The sequence below is a fragment of the Macaca fascicularis genome, chromosome 1, assembly GCF_037993035.2.
Source record: "Macaca fascicularis isolate 582-1 chromosome 1, T2T-MFA8v1.1".
NCBI classification, from domain to species: domain Eukaryota; kingdom Metazoa; phylum Chordata; class Mammalia; order Primates; family Cercopithecidae; genus Macaca; species Macaca fascicularis.
Window position 1 is genome coordinate 173,288,749 of NC_088375.1, and position 22,123 is coordinate 173,310,871.

The 22,123-nt window shown below is 39.0% G+C and overlaps 1 protein-coding gene across 16 annotated transcripts in view; it reads right to left on the minus strand.

The window, feature by feature from the left end:
• The window catches only part of NFIA (nuclear factor I A), a 607,688-nt gene that overhangs the window by 33,052 nt on the left and 552,513 nt on the right, over window positions 1-22,123 (minus strand). For 9 of the 16 annotated variants that reach the window (XM_045386128.3, XM_065521609.2, XM_045386112.3 and 6 more), the window contains one exon: window positions 3,542-3,633. The exons of the other annotated variants lie outside the window; for them this stretch is intronic. In XM_045386128.3, coding sequence (XP_045242063.1) covers window positions 3,542-3,633 — 92 coding nt within the window. The remainder of the gene's footprint in view (window positions 1-3,541; window positions 3,634-22,123) is intronic. 16 annotated transcript variants of the gene reach the window in all.

Below are 22,123 nucleotides of genomic sequence, written 5' to 3' on the forward strand. Positions count from 1 at the left end.
ATACACACAATGTAACATTTACCATCTTAACCATTTTTGAGTGTACAGTTCAGTGGGATTCGGTACGTTCATGTTGTTGTGCAAACATCACCAACATCCATCTCCAGAACTCTTTTCATCTTGCAAAGCTGAAACTCTGCACCCCTTTAACACTGACTCCCCATTCTGCCCTCCCCCTAGCCCCTGGCAGCCACTACTCGACTTTCCATTTCTATGAATTTGACTACTCTAGGTACCTCACATCCGTAGAATCATATAGTATTTATTTTGTTGTGACTGGCTTATTTCACTGAGCATAATGTCTTCAAGATTCAGCCACGTTGTGGCGTGTGTCAGAATTTCCTTCCTTTTAAAGGCTGAGTAATATTCCATTCTACGTACACACCATGTTTTGTTTATCCATTCGTCTGTCAATGGACACCTGGGTTGCTTCTACCTTTTGGCTATCGTGGAGAATGCTGCTACAACCATAAGCAAACAATTATCTCTTTGAAACTTTGCTTTCCATTTTTGGGGGTATACACTCAAGATTAGATTTTAATGCAGTCTCAGGGATAAAAGCAGGGACTCCACCAGTAGTATTCCTGAGAAGTGAGCATCAGTGTCTGTTAGAAAATCCCCAGGGAAAAGAGCTCACCAGCTCATGAGGCAGTAACATAGTACAGTGGTTAGAGGGCATAGGCCTTGGTGTCAGACAGAACTGGGTACAAATTCTTGCTCCACTCCTGACTATAGTATGGCCTTGGGAAAATCAACAGTCTCCTTAGTCTCAGCTTCCACATCTATAAAATAGAGATCTAGCCTATTAGGTGACTATAAAGATTAGGTGCATCACATACTTGATGGACTTAGTACATAGAAAATGCCCCATAGAAGCTATATACAATCAAATAACTCTTTTTCTTAAAAAAGATCTCATGATAGTCGGAAAGCTGCCTACTTATGATGCCTGCATTGGTTCAATTTCTACCCACTTGAAAAAACAGAGAGCCCATCAATTCCATCTTCTACAGGATGATGCTTCAGACATTTTAAGAAATTTCCACTGGAAACTGGTCTTTGGGAGCAGAAAGGCCATTTTAGTTTGCATTTGTTTATAGATTTATGTACAAGATACTGCTTCTACATTTAGAAAGCTTAAGTATCTGCTTGGGTGACGCTTCAATTCTTATTCCTCCATAGGTAGAAAGCAAAATTTTGTTTCCCCAGATAACTTTTCCTGTAATTCAATTAATATAAATGTCATGCTATATATATCAAGGGTATCAATATAGAAAAACACAAGTTTGCCTAGGAAATATGCAGACCATGTTCTAATTATATTTTTAAAAATTCTTGTCAAAAATTCCTCTTCTGAACAATGTCCTCTTGAAAGGGAACTTCTTTTTTCAGGTATATTATTATTTTTATTATCTACATTTACATATATCTAACACTTTAAGTGGTTCCAGAAAATAATCCCTCATTTAAGGAAAGAGTTAATATATATGCTTTAAAATTAAAATATTTAGAATACATAATTTTTACCTCAAGATATCTTTTTTTGGGGGTAAAATGACAACTCTATTAGCATAGTTTCTCATTAGACAATTGGGAATGACTTTCTTCAAGCCAAATGTGGCAGGTGTCATTGTGGTAAGAAAAATTTAAGCTGTTGTCCCCATGATGCCAAATATTGAACAGAAACCAAAAAAAAAAAAAAAAAAAAAAAAAAAAAAAAAAAAATTCAGTTCCAGATGCCAATATTGGGCCTACATGACATCATTCATCCAGATGCGTGGAAAATCTGGATTTTTAAGAATTGAATTTTTGTGGTCAGCATTACGAACACTCAGATTCTGGGTTAAGTGAGGCATTTGTGAAGGAAAGCCACAGTGGAATATAATACATTTCGATTACAGAGAGAGAAATTGAATGGAACACAGCGTACAATTTCAGGGCTGTGAATCACAGCTTATATAAAAAATACTATGTAAAATACAGACAGGACATTTCAAAGCTGCATTTTAAAGGCTCTTAATGAAGCAACTTGAGGACATTCGTGCTTTGGGAAAATGAATCATCCAATATAGAGCCACTATCTCCAGTTCTCCCCCTCTCATTGAACTTGGACACTTACGCCAAATGTACAGAATTAAATTATGTTCTTCTGTTTTAATGCTTTACAGGTAATTATGTAACTTCAAATTCACCAGAAAAGTGTTTGAATATTTGAAGGTATGTTTAAAATAAGCAAATAACTGAAATAATTTTATGGGAGGTACTGAATAGGAGATTTTAATCTCAGATGCCATGTGCAGGCCAGTTTAAGAAGAAACAACAGAGGTGGGAAATTCAAGAGTTAACCTTCTCTCTCCCCTTTTGGCTCCCCCTCTCCTCCCAGCTGCCTTCTCTGCTGATGCTGTACTTTCTGTGACCCTGCTTCAGTGTGAGGAAGGCTTCAGATACAATGCAGTTTAACCTGTGCTGTCGACATAGCAATAAACCAAAGCCCTTTACAGAGGGAGCAAAGGGACCCAGGAAGGCAAATCTATTCCATTCATATGCACCTGGCCATAGTTTTATAAACGGAGGCGAATAGTTATAAATTAGGCATCTGGAGATTCCACACACAGGCATGTGCACAAAATTGCTCCAAGAATGTTTTCAAACACCGTGCTAAGAATCTTATAGAGAAAATACTTTCCTTAGGTTAATTATGATAAAATATGGTCATGTTCTAATTAGGAAATCAGAGAGTAGTTTATTTCAAAACGTGAATGTAATTCTACTTCATAAACCTCTAAATGCCTCTACCTATACTAACTTTGAACTTAAAAAGTCTTTTACTGTTTCTCAATATACAGCAGCCATTCCAAAACTTTTCAAAAAGATTTCTTCTCCTTGACCTGGACTAGCACAAAACACAACTGTCTATGGGCAGACAAGCTCCGGATGTCTGGGCAGTCCTCTTCTCTCAATCACCTGCTTCAGATATGACTCATACACACCCCTCACCACCCACCGCACCTTGCTCCCCCGTGGCCAGCAGTAACCACTAACAAACACGTCTTATTTCTGGACCAACACCAGCAACTTAATAGGGCTCATGCACCCTTTTCCCCCTCTCTCTTTCAGAAAGCTTGCCAGGTTCCTGGGGACCCTCTAATGAATACAGAGGAGTGGCTGGTCCCTCCATGCCCAGCATGCACTCTGATGTCACTGGTTTTACTTTCAGGTTCTGTAGGGGCCTGCTTCTGTCTGCTTGCATTTACAGGGCCATGAATTCCTAAGAGGGAACACACACTAGCTAACCCTGGGAAACCTTTTTTGCCATAACTAAAACAGCTCTTCTTCTACCCACTCGATACAAGAAGCAAAAACTGCAGGCAAAGTTTTCTGTGATTTCTGAGAACACATGGAAATGTGGCTGGGATCAGGAGGAAAGGGAAGACTGGACAGGGTCTGGAAAATGCGGCCTTTTGTGCCAAAAGACAAGTTAAAATGCACCTGATGAATAATACAAGCTGCACCACATACAGAAAAGATGAGAGCGGCCCACCTGTGTCTGTTGAGGGATATTTACAAAGCTTGGATCCCGTGGTCCAACACTGACGAATCGGTTTGCGGGGGAGGTGCTGGGTGTCGAGTAGGCTGTGAAGGGAAGGGACACATGCGTTCAGGAAGCGGCACGAGATTGCACACACAAACAACACCAAAACACACAGTCTCTGAGCCGACGCAGCTGATTAACAAGGAAATGTGCAAACACTGTAGCTAGCAAAGGGGTCTGGCTAGCAAGGGCATTTTAGATAGTCAAAAAAGGGGGAAGGCGGATTGGCTTCCAAAGACCGTTGGGATATAATGATGTCAAACTGATGCTCAGACGAGCTATTTTCTCCTTCTACCATACAAATTAGAACATGCAGGACATTTGCAAAGTATACTTTCTGAGTTAAACATGAGCTCTGGGGTCAGAAAGAGATATCCTAGTCTTTAGAGCAGAGGGAGAAAGAAATTAGGTAGGAAGGGGAGGAAAGCAGTTCATTTTACAAGCTTGCTTTTCACACCGTTACACTCCTAAAAAAATCAGGAAATGGTCCTGTGCCTCTACAGCTAGAGATGGAAGAGGAATCTTTACAGAAGGAACTAATGGGTTCTCCAGGAAGGAGGTAGAAAACCATTTCAGAATAAGCTGTCTTTCTAGGCCCAGTTGTGTCTAGAACCTTTATGATGCACAAAATATGCTTTTCATATTAACATTTGTAGTCTTCTCATCCTAGGACCTTTCTGTTCAGGCATAAACTATCAAGACCCTTTGTGAACTAAGATATCACACTGGAACCTCAGGTAACACACTTCAGTTTACTATCCTTTCCTGGTTCATGGAAGTTTTGTTGTTGGTTTTCGTATTTGTACTTAACAGCTTCTTTCTACTTTAGTGGGAAAAAATTCAGTGGCTTTGGTGTTTCACTGGCTCATAAATCCAAAGGTACATTTTGTCTTTTGGTGTCCTGCAATTCACTTCTTTATCACCAACTCCAAGGATTTGTTCACATTCTTCCTCTGAGCTAGAATCTTTAGACAGTTACTTAAAAATTTCAAATGTCTTAACAATAATTAAAAAGGCCTAAGGTTTTTAAACTAACTGTAGACACATACCATCTAAGAAACAATCTAGGTTTTTAAGCTAACTCTAGACAAACACCATGTAAGAAACAATCAGGATATGCAACTTTTTAAAACACAGATAATTGAGGGCATGATATCAAATTCCTGCCAGATTTTTTTTTCCTTATTGACATCATCTGCTCCTCTTACTCTGGCTTTCTGTTTTACAGAAAATTGCTCATACTTCTTGTTTCTCTCATTAAACAACTCTAGGGATAAAATTTCCACCATCTGGCCCAGGCCCTGTTGGTTGTCTTTGGTAAGAGCTAAGCCACCCAAACAGATCTGCAATGGTCATGTGGATGTGGACGTGGCTGTGTTAAAATGGCACTGAACAGAGGTTGAGCATGAGGGTCCTTGATGTCTCATTTAAATAAGAAACTTTTTGTGATAATAGTATTTGTTTAAGGAGGATCTATTCAGTAATGACTTTATTTAAAATGATCTAAATGTATATGTCATACTGTCTAGCAATGTGGATCTACTGATTTTGTCTCTAGCCCACGCTATGCCAGATTAATTTGAATAGATTTGAGAAATACCTCCGCCTTTAGCCATTCTGCATGTACCTCTCACTTACTGGCATGGGGGTAATTTAATTTTTTTAAAAGCTCAGTAAAATAATCTATATTAAGTGTTCCATTCACCCCACAGCTTTATTGATATGCTTTGAGAAACAGCAACATAAAGTTTATAAATTGAAAATGATAGAGTATAATTATCTGATAGTGTGTTCCCCTGCTCTTAGAGTACAAAGAGGATGTGGGAGGGATAAAGAGGCAGCTAGGAGGTGAAATAACCTGTTGAACCTGTTAGTGGTTAGGGAAAAAAGTGTTCTTTCACACATGAATAGGTAGGTAGGTTGAGAAGGAACAAAAAGGAATGAAGGGTATATTAAGGTATGAAGGCTGAGTGATTGATGACAGACGCTGAAACGTGAGTCCATGTTTGATGGCCCTAATAGAATAGTGTACACCCGCCTGCTGCTCATCATAGACGCATAGCAGGATTTCCTATGACATTCTTACCATACTGGGGACATCCAAAACAAGCATGCTAACTGATCCCAACACAGAAGCCATTCTGGGGGTTGGGGGGGTGTCATTTTTTTGTGAAGACAGTTTCACTATAGCAAGCTTACTAAATCGGGAAAGGTATCTATATTATATCCCATCATCTATTTTTGCTTAACCTCAATTTCTTCATTTGAAAGAAGATTTAGCATACAAATACTTTAGCTATGCAAAATTTCTATGAGGCCAACAATCAGATACTTTCCCTTCTTCAGTCATGGGACAAAACTTGCAGTCTTAGTTTTACAACATCCCAGAAGCCCTCATACTCTCAAGGCCTACCAGAGCTTCTCCAAATTTTATTCTAGTTCTTTAAAAAAGAGAACAATGGTAAGAGAGGTGCTAGTGGGTTTGCATTTATATATATATAAACTACAAAAGTCTACTAGTCTTTGAGTACCCAAGTGAAACAATGGGACAAATGGTGCCCATAGAAAGCTAGCTTCTGGGAAAAGCACACAGGGAAAATAAAGGAAGGAAGAACGAAATTCTGACTCATCTTCTATTATTCCAGCAGGGTGGTCACCTATAACAGGATGTAGTCCCAAAAAAGATACAACATAAGTTGAATTTGATTTTCCTAGAGAAACAATTGAATAAGGGAATTACACTGTTGAATAAAACCTTAATTGAAACTTTTTGTTAAAACAATCACATTTACCATAGTGAATCAATTATACATGCACAGTTAAGAGCTTACAACATGAATATCAAGTAAAGGGGCAATAAGGTAATTCATTACATACAACTGTGTATACTATGATATATCATATTCATATCCTTCTTAATTATAATTCTTGACTTATTTACAACAGCAATAATCAAAGCTGTAGGTAGAGCTATGAAAAATCATAAAATCCAGAAAATTCTGGGGAGATTACTGTAGGACATTTTTGAGAATTCTGGAGGGGAGATTCAGAAGTGCTTGATGACTTATTGATAAAGTCAACAGGGAAATCAACTTGGCTACATAATCTCATTGTAAGAATCCTCATGGCAAACATGACTATTAAAAATCAAATAATTGATTATTTGGCTGCTTCTGAAACAGAAAGTGTTTGCTTTTTGTTTTAGCAGCCATTTTACCTATATTAGCGATAGTGCTATGAACCATTTTCCTAACATTGAAGAATGTTCCTATAAGAAGCTTCTGGCAAGCTCTCATTCACACTAATCTGACCATATTTTGTCTCTCTCTCTCTAATGTATTTCTTCACATTATCCAAGAGTCTTAGTTTGGCCAGCACTACAGCAGTAAATTTCAAAATTCCAAACCAGAATTTGATCCCATATCCAGAAAATTTGCGTTCTTTCTGTGTTACCCTCTTAGGGTAGGCATTGCTAATTCTCTAATCCTTCACTTAGACAATACCAGTCCTGCCTTCCTAAGATCAGTTGGGGAATGGCTCAAGAACAGTTCTCTCTTTATGAACAATAGTTTGACAGGGCCTCTGAGGATGCTAGGAATTATCTCTAGGGGCATTGTGGGGTACATGGACACGAGGGAGTGGGGTGGAGAGGGTTAGTAGGGGGAATCACCCATCAGTGCTGCTTTTTTTTTTTTTTTAATAGTGATGGGGGTCTCCCCATGCTGCTCAGGCTTGTCTCAAACTCTTGAGCTCAGGCAATCCTCCCGCCTTGGCCTCCCAAGGTGCTGGGACCAAGCACTGCTCTTTATCATGGCGGATGTCCCTGAGAGGACCGAACCGCCTCTACGTCCTCAGAAATGAATGTGGCTCACTGACTGCTAGCCAAACAAATTCCAGTTTTTGTTGCTCCTGTGGTAGGTTTCCTTTTTGCTTTTCCCAAATGGGAAGGTATAAGGGATATATCCGCAAAAAGGAATCATGGCATTTCCAGATGAATTAGTTTGGAGTCTGTAATAGCCTTCACTCAACAATTACACCTGAACATGGTGTTGAGAACGTGGTCAAACTGATTTGAGTGGAGATGCTTTTGTCTTGTCTTTGGAAAAAATATGACTGAAGAAGAAGATATTAAGATACTAAAATATTTATGCCGATGTCAGTGATATTTCTTTATTATTTTTGAGATGGAGTCTGGTTCTGTCGCCCAGGCTAGAGTGCAGTGGCATGAACATGGCTTACTGAAGCCTTGACCTCCTGAGCTCAAATGATTCTTGTACTTCAACTTCCTGAGTAGCTGGGACTACAGACATGTGCCATCATGACCTTTTAATTTTTAAAATTATTTGTGGAGATGAGGTCTCCCTATGTTGCCCAGGCTGGTCTCAAACTCCTGGGCTCAAGTGATCCTCCCACCTTGGCCTCCCAAAGTGCTGGGATTACAGGCATGAGCCACTACACTCAGCCAGTTGATGTTTCTTTAAGATAAAAATAATATTAATAAAATTCCCCAAAACTGACAAACTAGAAAATGTGAATTCATATTGGTTGGTTTTGAAAGCAGGTAGTTAGTTTCAAGGTTTAGTTCAAATTTAGCAATCACTAAAATACATGTAATCACAGAAAGGCAGAAAAGGGAGAAAATTTAGCCAGATTTCTTCTGTGTAAAGGGTAAACCTGAAAGGAGAGCTGCTCTTTGAACAAACAGCCCTCCATATACCCACAGGGTGCCCAGAAGGAGGCTAAGTGGCTGGTTTCACCTGGGGCTGACCTACTTGAGTGACAGCCAGCTCCTCTGGCCGCAGCTAGGAGGAAAATGTGAGGAACCTTGGCAGAAAATATACGGCAGGGTGAGCTTTGAGGTTCTGAATTTACTTCCAGATGCAGGAAGCGATGAGGTACCCTAAACCCTGGCAGCCTGGTCTATAAACCGACATGAAGTTTGAAGAAAAATTGGTCTGTTTTATCAAAGACTCCAAATATACGGAAGTAGCAAACATTCACCCCCTCTTCATTCCCTTAAACTCGATCCACCAAGTCTAGCTTCCGCAGTGCATCATAGAGACATTTTAATAGATTCATTTTTTTCCTCTCTCTCCAAGAGATATTTCAACACTTGCTACGTGCCAGGCTCTGTACTGAGCACTATGGAGGCTGCAAAGGCGAGTGAGACACACTGTTATCCCTAACATGTTAGAGCCTAATGGGGAGAGATAAGTACAGAAGATGGAAACACGAGTGCCTAAAAGTAATATAAATAAAACTCTGCAGGGTGTAAAGGACAGAAAAGTGACACTGGCAGGAGGAACAGGACAAGCTTTACAGGGGAGATGGAGAGGGCTTCTGGGATGGGCTGTGAAAGATGTGTTGGTTGACAGGTTCCAGTGGACTGAGGCCACCAAGGGCACAGCACAATTGGAGGAACAGAGGCAGGGAATGGAGCTAGCAATTGCAGAGGGAAAGGAGAAAACAGGCAACTTGCAAATTACATTTTGCCATACAGCAAGGAAAGGTAGCATTTCAATGATCAGGGACCTGAATGTTTCAAATGACGGGGAAGAAGCCTGTTGAATTTATTTTTAGAGGAGGAAATAATTTACAAAATAAACAGACACCAAATTTCAATTCTAATCACTGTTAAGGCAACTAGACATTCCTCCACTCTAAACCTTTTCTGCTCATCTCAAATATCAAGATGCACCTTCATGTGTTCCCTCATTTTCAGAAACTCAGACATATTCATGTGTGGGAGCCTCCCTCTAAAGCTAGTCGAAAATTCAATTTCATTCAAAATAGTGTTACTATATGATTCTACTACCTGCTCAAAATTTGCCAGTTATTAGACAAAAGTAATCAAAACAAGTTCAGGAATATAGACTTAAACAGAATTCTGGGTATTCAAATTGCAGTTTTATTAAATGTTTATCAGTGACTCCTGGCAGTAAAGGAAATGTGCCTAAGAAGCATTCAGTTGCAAACTGAAACAGGGAGGTGGCTAAATACCTCATTGAAATAATTTCCCAAATCTTTTAACTGCACTGTCATGCTATTAAAAAAAAAAAGGCCCTGTGAGAAAACTTTCGTGTCTAAAAAAAATGCAGAAACTGTTAGAAAATAGATTGGCTAATTTCTAAATGAAACCATTACAACTGAACTCACTTAAAAATCTGACCAGCACTATTTCTTACAAGGTCACAAAAGAAATGCTGGAAAAATATCGGAATGTTTCTCCTTCAAAGAAATCAATTGGTATTGACAAGTTTACAAGGCCTGGGCTAGTATTATTAATATCATTATATAGCTAGAGAAACAGCCTTTTAAAAATCTACAGGCCTTACTTACACATGATCCAATATTCAGAGGTTTCAAAATCCCCACAAGATGGAATGGATGTTGTTTTTATCCAGATGTTTAGCATCTAGAGGACAACTACGCCGAATTTCTATTATTTTGATCACATCTGTACAGCTACCTCATCCTATTATTTCTGCAAATCTTTTGTCTTTACAAACAAGTTACCAACAGCAACAACAAAAACTCACAACCCTCAGGGCACAGAATGAAAGCCTCCTTATCGCTAGTCAATTATTACAGAACAACATGCCCACAAGCTTCCTTCCTGAAAAGCTAATGAATTCTAACTTTAATATATTAGCATTGCTTAACGTGTATGATAACTATTTGCATGGCATGTCTAAGGTGCCAAGAACTCACAAAAATCATGAAAAGAAATAGTCTGGCCAGATGGCTTTGCTCTGTGGGTATTTCTGTTTGTATTAAGGATCCTAAGGGCAGTAGGAGGTCAAGCTATCTCAGAATTTGGGGTAAAAAGTATAGAAAAGGAGGTGCAAGACAATTCATGCTATAATGTGCACACAGAGAGGAGACCAGAGAGACCTGTCAACTGGAGATGATTTGACCTTATGTGACCAAAATCTGTGCAAGAAGAAGGCACTTTACAATGAGTGCAATGAGTGTTTCCTGTAGCCAATCTTTTTTTTTTTTTTTTTTTTTTTTAGAGACAGGGTCTTATTCTGTCACCCAGGCTGGAGTACGGTGCAGTGGTGTCATTACAGCTCACTGCAGCCTCAAATTCCTGGGGGCTCCAGTGATCTTCCCACCTCAGCTTTTCTAGTAGTTAGGACTACAAGCACGTGCCACGGTGCCCAGCTAATTTTTTTACTTTTATTTTTTGCAGAGGTAGCGGTCTCGCTATGTTGCTCAGGCTGGTTTGGAACTCCTAGTTTCAAGCAATCTTCCTGTGATGGCCTCCCAAAGTGCTGGGATTACAGGGGCAAGCAACTGCACCTGGCCCACAGTCTGTCTGTTTGAACTGCCTGTAACATTCTTTCTCATAATAGTTTTTAAAGGTTAAGAATACAACTTCGTTTCAGTTCATTTAAATTTATTTCTGATGGCGAATCCAAATTCTATGACTGTCATTTATTTTTATGTGTATGCTGTGTGTTGCTCAATTGAAAGAAAATATTTATTGATCAGAAGCAACCATGTATATGGGTAGGGACAGGGGAAAGTTATATTAAATAGCCACAGGGAATAAACCCTGGATTTGGCTGGGGTTTGCTAAAAAAAGAAACTTTGATCAATATATTGGATTGCTCCCTCTTGAAAGACTTCTGCAGCCTCTCAAAAGGCAGTGCAACTCTGGAAATCTACTTCAGGAATTTATCCTCCACAAATACTAACAATACAGATAAAGGTTTATGCTACAAGATGTTCATTACGTCACTACTTATAAGAGCAACAAATTGGAACCAACTTATAAGTTAATGCTTCATCCATACATTGGAATATTTTGCAGCCATTAATAGTATCTTAAAATAATAGTTAATGACATTGTAATGTGTTTATAAGATGAAATAAGAATCATTTACAAAACTGTATAATACACACATACACACATATATCATGATCAATTATGATTAAAATATGCACAGAAAATGACTGGAAAATATGCACAGAGGGTGATTATCTTTGAAGTCTGGGATTATGGATGATTTTTTTTTTTCTTTTTTGAAATGGGTCTTGCTCTGTTGCCCAGGCTAGAGTGCAGTGGCTTTAACATGGCTCACTGCAGCCTTGACCTGCTGGGCTCAAGTGATCCTCCTCCTGCCTCGGCCTCCCGAGTAGCTGGGACCACAGATGTGTGCCACACGCCTGGAAAATTTTATTTTTTGTAGAGGCACTGTCTCATTATATTGCCTAGGCTGGTCTTGAACTCCTGGGCTCAAGTGATCTTCCTGTCTCAGCTTCCCAATGTGCTGGGATTACAGATGTGTGCCATTGTACCCAGCCAGATTATGGATGATTTTTAAATAACTTCTAGTAATTTTTAATCTTAAACACAAATGGAACCTAAAAATCTCAAATAATACTTTTTTTTGGAGACAGTGCAACACAGTCAATAGAAAATAAATTTTAAAAACCAGCAAATCCTGGATTGAATTCATTAGATCTCTTACTAGAAATGTGATCTTGGCAAGTCTGAACCTCTCTGAACTTCTCTATATAGAGTCCAGTATAATGGACATTATTTACTCCAATCTCCCAGCCCTTCAACTAAGGCTTTACCCCTCTGTGATGTCCAACAGGTCACTGTCTTCACAGGAACAGTCCAAAGGGTGATCCCTATGGAGAGGCTTTGCAAATAGGATGGGAAATCCCTAGAATTCCAATTTTAATATAATTAATACGAGTAAAGAAAAACACTAAAATCATTTCATCAGGGACTACTGATTCTAATATCTGATAAGGGACATTATATCTCCAACACATCTGCCTTCCAACAACTAAAAATGATAACACCCAAACTTCTCAAGGGTTAACGTTATGATCATACTCGTATGCAATTTGAAAACACACAAATTGGCACAACCTTTCTGAAAGCAATGCAGTAATGTGTATCAAGAGGAATGTTCATACTGTTTGTATTAGCAATTCCAATTCTAGAACTATATCCTAAAAAAATTATTAGAGTTGGGGACAAAAATATGTCTAAGGATATGCTGCAGCATACTTCATAGGTTGGAAGAAAAGTTAATGTTCTATAGTGGAAATATAGGTAAAAATTATTTAAAATCCCATTTCTTAACTTTTTTTTGAGTAAGAAAGGCATAAAATTTGAATTAATGGCATACTAAATATTATATTCAGTATGGTCGCAATCATCTTATATGTGTATAAACACACACACACACACACACACACACACACACACACACACAAAAGATAAGGAAACAAGACCAAAATGTTAATAGTTGATAATGGGAGAATATAATTTTCTTTTTTATGCTTTTCTGTATTTTGCAAATTTCTTAAAATGCCATATATTAGCTTCATAAATAGAGACTTAAACTCATCTGTCATCTGAAACAATAAAAAACTAAGGTGAACACAAGAGTTGACTGGGTTATGACAACCCAAATGAATGGAATTGTCCAAAGTTCTGTTCTTCTTCCTATTCTTTTTTTGCAGTGCTTATCTCTTAATCTTTTTCCTGCTTTGGTTTCCGTTTTTTCATCTATTTCAACGTACCCAAGATGGTGTTATTCTTGATGCAATGTAAAACATTTTTAATGGGGCGTTTTATGATTTTCAAGGGAAAGCTGCATGATATGACATCTCTAAACATAACACGTGTCCTGGTAGAGTAGAAAATACTGGGCTTTGGAGTCCAACAGACTGGGATCTGAACTTTTGCTCAGTTTCATCTTCTTTAAAAGAGCTAACAATTCCAGTGGTGCAGATTTATAATAACAAATGCAACTAAGGTAATGCATATGAAAATACCTATCAAAATGCTTGATTTTTAATAATTCTCTTTCTTTCCATTTAAAAAATTTAAACACTAAAATATTAGACTACACAAAATTAAAATGCTCTAAAAAGCATTTATAACAAATTATGTTATAAGATAGTACAAGTACATTTATATTTAATGGGTTCGTAAGGCAGAACCTGTAACCAACTAATAGCTACTGTGAATGAAAATGCTCACCTTACACTGAACCCCATGTGCTCTGTGAGGGGGAAAAGAGTATTATTCATTACTAGAAAAATCACACATTTTTGGAATCACTCCAAAAGTTCAGGTTAGTACAGCTAAAAGCTAGATGTATAAAAATTGCCAAGGATTTTATGAACTCCCCCATGTGTGAGTATGTAGTTTTGATCACTGTCATCATTTTAGTATAAACAAGATTATTATTAGATCACTAGACAAATATTTTTAAGAATAAAGAAATCATAATATTTGATATAAAAGGAGGATTGAAAACTTAGCAATATCTTTCTCACTGGATAAGGCACCAAAAAGTTGTCCGCCAACAACCTTGTCCCTTTCCCTGGAGTAAACCACTATTAGTTTCTATCCTTCCACATACAATCCAATTTGTACATGCATCCCCTCTCCGATGCAGCATTCCATACACATTTCTTAGCACTCTCCTTTGCTGAATTAATATAACAATATAACTCAACGATCAGTCCATGAATTCACGGAGATAGACCTATCTTTTTATTTTTAAAGAGTTCCTAAGGTACAGTACTCACTTGGTGGGTGTTTCAGTTATTACCAGTCTCTTATTGTAATCCATGTTGCAATCAATACTTTATGTACAGTTTTGTTCATATGTCCAAACCAAGTATGCACAGCTTACAAGTAAAATTTATATATGTACTAATATAGGGACAAAATTTAAACATTAATGTTTTTGTGTTATAAAGTTTATTACACACATTTAAATTTTATATATATATAAAACTAAAATGTCCTCTGAAGAGGTTGAACCAATTTACAGTCCTTTAACAGCATAAGAGAATGTCTGTTTTCCACATACTTACCAATATTGTGTTAAGACACCTTTTGATCTGTTAATATAATAGATGAAAATATCATTCAAGTTTTAACCAGTATTGCTCTCATGCTACATGAAAGAGGTGTCTTTTAAATGTTTTCCTTTTCTCTCTGTTTATATCCTTTTCTCGTCTTTCTATTGGATTGTTGGTCTTTCTCTTACTCACTTTTAAAAATAATTTCTATGTTAGATAATTTAGCCCCGTCACGTATGTTTACACTTTTTCTTCTATCTTTTGTCTTTTGACTTTACTCATGGTGTTTTTTCCATGCATAAATTTTGGATACTTTCCTTTCATGGCTGCTGGTTTTTGGGCATTATTTAGAAAGCCCTTCTTTACTCCAACATTATAAAAATTTATCCTGTATTTTCTTGTGCTATTTTATGGCTTAACATCATATTTTTGGTTCCAGCTGAAATTTATCTTGATGCAAGAAATATTTTTTCCAGACTCTCCCAATATACTTGACTAACCCTTTTTGCTCCTCTAATATAAAATGCCACTGTTACCATAGATTAAAATACTGGGCCGGGCGCGGTGGCTCAAGCCTGTAATCCCAGCACTTTGGGAGGCCGAGGCGGGCGGATCACAAGGTCAGGAGATCGAGACCACAGTGAAACCCCGTCTCTACTAAAAATACAAAAAATTAGCCGGGCGTGGTGGCGGCGCCTGTAGTCCCAGCTACTCAGGAGGCTGAGGCAGGAGAATGGCGGGAACCCGGGAGGCGGAGCTTGCAGTGAGCCGAGATCGCGCCACTGCACTCCAGCCTGGGCAAGAGCGTGAGACTCCGTCTCAAAAAAAAAAAAAAAAAAAAATACTGTATGTATTTGGGTCTCTTTCATAATCTCTCAATTTTTGAAACATGATGGGATAGCAGCAGCACTGATAGGGGAATTAAAATCAATGTGGAAATCGAGCAAAGTAAAATAAGCTCCCTGGCACTAAGTGACATCAGACATTAAACTAAGAGTAGGTGAGAACAATGAGAGAGTTTGGGTATTGCTCTGTATCCTGTCTGTGGTGTTGGTTACAAGAATGTTATTAACATTCACAGAGCTGTACATTAAAGAGTGAATTTTATTGAATGTAAAATTTTAAAATTAAGAAAAAGAACAGTAACATAGTCCAGGCATCACTAATGAAAAAAAAAAGTTCCGTGAATGGAAGCCACTAACTCCTTTTTTTCATTCTTTCTTAAAATCTACTGCTTCTTCTCTGACAGAGGAAACACAGTCCTTATGTCTCCCCTCAAACTTTCTCCTCTCTTCCTTTACCTGCTAATAAGACGCACTCTCTGGAACAGAAACCAATTCATACTGAAGTACAAACAACTACTAACATCTTCCTCTATATTTCTGCCATTGGGTTTTCACTGAAAAAAAAAAAAAGGAGCTTTGGGTTAAAGCAAAGATCCTCATGTTACAGCCAAGCCTATGAGCTCTAGGTTGAAGGTGAATTGGATGGAAATCAGGACTCTGGCACCCTGGTTAAGTGACCTTGAGAAAGTTACCTTATCTCTCTATGCTTTGTCTTTCTCAATCTGGGTAACAAGAGAATTTATTTCATAGCATTATTCTGAGGACAAAGTGCGATAATACATATATAAAAACGATAATACATATATAAAAACATTTTGTAAAGTGGGCCGGGCACAGTGGCTAACACCTGTAATCCCAGCACTTTGGGAGGCTGAGGAAACCAGGAGTTTGAGACTAGCCTGGCCAACATGACGAAACCCTGTCTTTACTAAAAATACAAAAATCAGCTGGGTGTGGTGGTGGGCACCTGTCATCCCAGATACTCAGGAGGCTGAGGCATGAGAATCACTTGAACCAGAAAGATGGAGGTTGCAGTGAGCTGAGATTGCACCACTGCACTCCAGCCTGGGTGACAGAGACTCTGTTGCAGAAAAACAAACAAACAAACAAACAAACAATTTGTAAAATGCCTGACACATCCGTAAAAGCAAAATACTTGGGCTGGGTGCAGTAGCTCATTCCTGTAATCCCAGCACTTTGGGAGGCCGAGGTGGGAGGATCATAAGGTCAGGAGTTCCAGACCAGCCTGGCCAATATGGTGAAACTCTGTCTCTACTAAAAAATATAAAAATTAGACAGGTATGGTGGCGGGCACCTGTAGTCCCATCTACTCGGGAGGCTGAGGCAGGAGAATCGCTTGAATCCGCGAGGTGGAGGTTACAGTGAGTTGAGACAGTGCCACTGCACTCCAGCCTGGGTGACAGAGTGAGACTCCGTCTCAAAAAAAAAAAAAAAAAAAAAGGCAAAATACTTTGTTGTTGTTAATTTCAGACAGTAGCAGACAGCTGTGGTTCCCCCAGAACCAGAAATCTAGTCACATTGTTTGTAATTTGTTCAGTGACAGTATGAGGTAGTAGAAAGAGCATGGAAAGGCCTGCGTTTGAGTCCCTACCAAACTAACCTGGGAATGTAACCTCCATCTTCCAATCTCAGTTTCTTTGCCTATGAAATCCTGACCTCATAGGAGGGTTGAGAAGATGGGATGAGATAATATATATGTAAAAAGAGCTTTGCTAACCAAAAAGCATTCAACACATGTTAATTATTATATGAGAAATTTTAAATCCCAGTCACAGATTATTGTTATGTTCTTGGCTAATGAATTCATATTCATTTGTATAATAAATATATGCAAGATTCATCAAAGATATAAAAATAAATAATAAAGGTAACTTATTATATGCTTCTATTTTAATAGAATTCTAGTTGAAAAAAATCCAAAGTTCATAGTGAAGAAGGCATGGAGAAACATGTTGATAGGTCTTTTATGCATTTTTAAATTGAGTTTTTGTGTTCCTAATTAATTAAAAAAAGAAAATATGCATGTTTTATCTTCCATCATAATTCAAAAGTGTTTCTTCTCTTTCTATTATATTTCTAGATTATGATGCCAATCTTCATTTTTTTCTGGAAAAGTTCATTTTTATAGTATGTTGATCCCAATCTACAATATAAAAATTGGAACTTAAAAGTACAATTAACAGAAAGAATTGTATATTTTGAATTACCACAGCACAAACAGACCCAGACATAATGAAAGATTTCCTCCATGCCTGAGCTGTTCTCAGGACTCTTAGTCTATTCATTAATTGTATTACATGTTCAAAAAGGAGCCCCTTCTCAATTTAATGAGATGATGCACACAGAAAAACCCAGTCACCTGCAAACAGCTGCAATAGGCAGCAGGTTATTATGACTAGTCCAGCAATAAGATGTCTAATAGGCATCTCAACATAATTTGGTCAAACCGAACTTCTGATCTCTACCCCTCACCCAGAGATGCCCCTCCTGTGGTCTTCCCATCTCAGCTGCTGGCAACTCTATCCCAGTTGCTCACGTCATAAACCTAGGCATCATCACCAATTCTTCTCAACCCATATCTAATGTGTCAGCAAGTCTTGTCAGCTCTACCTTTCAAATATACCCGGAACCCACTTACTTCTCATCACCCCTATTGCTCCCACGTTGGTGCGGGTCATTAGCAACTCTTGCCTGGATGATTGCAATAGTGCCCCTCCCCATCAACCCTGCCTGTTTTAGTTTTCTCCATTGTACCTACTGGTCCTTAACTCACTAATTTACTTATACTTTAATTATTGTTTATCCCCTTCCACTAAAATGTAAGCTCCACCAGGGCAGGGGATTTTTGCCTGTTTTGTTCACTTTTATATCCCTTGTACCTAGAATACTGGCTGGCATGTAGAAGATGCTCATTTTATTTATTGGAAAAACCCAGTTTTTTAACTCTCTGTTTTAATTCTTTAATTCTTGCTCCTGGCAATCTATTTTCAACAAAACCTTCGGGATGTATCTATTAAAATCTAGGTGGTATTACCTCTCTGCCCCATCTCACTCAGGGTAAATGCTGAAGTCCTTACAAGACTGTAAGAACCGGTGTGATTTACATCCCCGAGGCCCCAAATGCATCCTCACTCCACTCTGACCTCACCCCCTGCTTTCATTCCCTGATCTCACACATTGGTCTGCCTTTCTACTGGCTGGTCCTTCTGCTTGGAAACCTCTCCTCCTACAGCATCCTGGCTCATGCTCTCATCTTTGTCCAGGCTTTGTTCAAATTTGCCCTTCTCAAATAGCCCTCCTCTGATCACCCTGCTTAGAGCTGCATCCCTCCTCTCTCAGCTTGATTTCCCTATGTAGCACTTACATATCACCGTCTTATATCCTACCTACCTTTCATACTCACTGTTTCGTTCACTGTCTTTCTTCCCTCTCTAGAATCAAAGTTCCATAAGGTCAGGGATTCCCTGCTGAACCCTACCACCTAGAAGAATGCTTGGCACATAGCTGATGCTCAATAAACATTTATTGAATAAATAAAAGAAGTGGTCTTTTTTTAGTAGGTATCAAAACCCACACAGGTCGTTAATCTGTGGGAATGGAGCACATTGGTTGTGAAATGCTCTTACAGGTTATGCTTCCATTTGTCATAGTATCCTAAAGAGACCTGGCATAGTCTATCAATCTTTCTCCAAACAAATCAACAGTATAAAAATTCTTCTTGCTCCACTCCCATTTCCCTGTTTCTTAGGGCACTGGTAAGGATTATTCCCATTAAAATGTATTTATTTCATAGGAATTTTTTTCCCCCAGATCTGCCTTCCCCCTGTTTTTCTGGCCACAGCTGCAAAGTTTAGTATTAGTGCCAGAGGCAACTGATTAGTGAAAAAATACATACTCTGCTCCAGGCTGGCATCCATTTGTATTTCATTATAAGAGGATATTAAAAATGATGCCTTGGACTTTTAACTGTCTACAGCACAGCACATCTGTTACCCCATTTGTTCTGATAATCTGACTACCAGAGTGAGTAGAGCAGTTAGTGTTATTTCCATTAACACATAAGGGAGTTGAGACCTAGAAAAGTTGATAATACAGAAGGCATTTGGCATGTTTTCCTACTTTTATTTTTATTGTATATATATTTTTTGAAACAGGGTCTCACTCTGTCACCCAGGCTTGAGTGCAGTGGTGTGATCTTGGTTCACTGCAGCCTCGACCTTCCGGGCTCAAGCAATTTTCCTGCCTCAGCCTCCCAAGTAGCTGAAACTATAGGTGCACGCCACCACGCCCAACTAATTTTTGTATGTTTTGTAGAGATGGGGTTTCACCATGTTGTCCAGGCTGGTCTCGAACGCCTGAGCTCCAGCAATCTGCCCCTCCTAGGCTTCCCAAAGTGTTGGGTCTGCAGGCATGAGCCACCAAGCCCAGTCCCTATATTTACTTTTAGAATTGTATTGTATGGCAAGTCATCTCAAACTCCTAAATAGAAAAGGCTGTCTTACGTCACACAGTATACATTTTTGAGAACAGCCTCCATTTCAGACATCAAACTGTTGGGATGCTGAGCACATGTACTGAATACCCTGTCATGATGTTCCTTCTTGCTAAAGTTGAGCTCTGATAAACTGACAAGATAAACAGAATCCGCTCAACCTGTGTTTTTAATTTCTAAGAAAGTACCTGATTTCTGAAACTATAGTTTTGCCCTACATTTTTATCTAGTGGTAATCCAATTTTAGGCCACCAAGCTGGTTTCAGAAGAAAAGTTCTATATTCTCTTAAGACACCAGGATGTTATCCCTACTAAACAGCTTAGAAGTCAACTCCTCTAAAATATGTTTACCTGGAGGCCCACACTAGACCAAACTCCCTCCCATGTCTTCTTGTGGCACCTACACACAACTTTATGCCAGCGTCATCCTGTATAAACTGCCTGTTTACGTGTCCCTCAACAGATGCCCATTTCTTGAGAGTAGGGATCCATCATCTCTGAATCCCACGCGCTAATACAGCCGTGCTGCATCATAGGTGCTGGATAGGTGCAGGCTGAATAAATAAATGAAAAAAGGCAGTCGTCAAAGATGAATGCTAAGGGAGGGGGAAGCTACTTCACTCCTGATATTTATTCCCTTCCATCTACTCTTGTCTTCTCTCCACCCTCTCACCTATTACTCTCTAGGTTGTAGAGCTTCGAAGGAAAAACTGGACATGACTAGTCCCCACCACCCCACCACGTCTCTTCCTCTTCGGGGACAGGTGCTGGTGGGAAGCACACTGCCACCCACACCTTCATGCCATCAGCTTTATAGGCTAGGGCGGATCACACGTAAGAAGGGCTGCTGTGGTCTAGCCCTGCCAGTGACCAGGTAGCTATGATGGTGTAATTGGGGGTTCAATGTTAGGAAGTGCCCTGGCCACAGTTCTAAACTAAATTCTCGCACAATAAAGGTGATATTTTGTCTTCTGATTTTTAAAAAGTATTTTATTTATCAATTGGTTTAGAAATCAGGGCATGGGAGAGGACTCTTTAAGTTGAGGGCCCTTAAATCCCCTCCAAATAAGGATGAGTGAGATTCAAGATTTTTAATTTGAAAGGCTTCTCCTACGCTATAAATTACAGCTCTCCCAGCCTAACACCATCTTGTTAAGAAAGCAGAAAATGGTAAGCAATAGTATGCTGTGAAACTACATATTACTATGAATTCATCATACCCTAGAAAAGCCTTTAGCTGAACAAGGGCTAAAATGAATGATGATAAAAACCTTTCTGTGTCATCAGTAGAACATTTTGTTTTGTCTATATTTCTAGAATCCCATGATTCAAAAAGTATCAAATCTGTATCAAGCTCTGGGACTCTTTCTGCTGATATTCTCTCACCCCCACCCTACCCCAAATCTTAAGTGCTGCTCTAACATGCAACCGTATGAGTTGGATCTGCCAAGACTCCCTCTGCCCTTCTCCCCTTAGTGCTGACAAGATGCCTGAGGCTGGGCACAAGAGAATGATAGGTATTATCTTATACATAGTGCTTGGTTCAATCCATGGAGTGGAGTCCAGGACTATGGACCCAAAGGCATCAACTCAATTTAGGGGTTGAGTAGCTTCTCCAAGTCCTACAGATATATTTTACCATTACCCAAGCCTGGAGCCTTCCACTATGTAAGAGTTTAGGCAGATAATAAAATACTTCAATGATCAGAACTGATCTCATACAAATATCTACTGCCAGGTAGATATTATCATCTACATTTTACAGAAGAGGAAATTGATTCAAAGAGAAACCCAGTTAGTAATTTGAAAGGTGGGCATTTGAGCCCCCATCCTTCAGACTTGAACAGCCACACATTGCTATTTCCACTCTTCTGCCGTGCCTCAGCAGAGCCTCATTCCCATTACTGAAAAACTCATGACACATGAGCCATTGAGAGTGGAGGTGAGGATCTGTTTCCACGGAATAGATGGCATATTACTATGCAGCTTTTAAAAGACTGGCAATGTCCTGCACAGACAGGGAGAAGACGAGCAGCAAATGGTATGCGGAGGCATGGACAGGGCACAATAGGCATAATCTGTAAGCCAACATCCTCATGGAACAGATATAAGTAAAGTCTGGGGCAGTTATTTCTCTGAGTTGTTTAAAGATGTTACATAAATACACAACAAGCAGGGCACTTATTGTGTATTTATGTGACATCTTTGAAGAAGCCTCAATCCTCTGAGAAGCAGAGGCTTTCTTTCTAAGCTGAGCTTCTCAGATCCATGGGCCAAGCCCAGCTTGCTTCTCTGACATTGGATGCTCAGGGTTTTCTCCTTTGT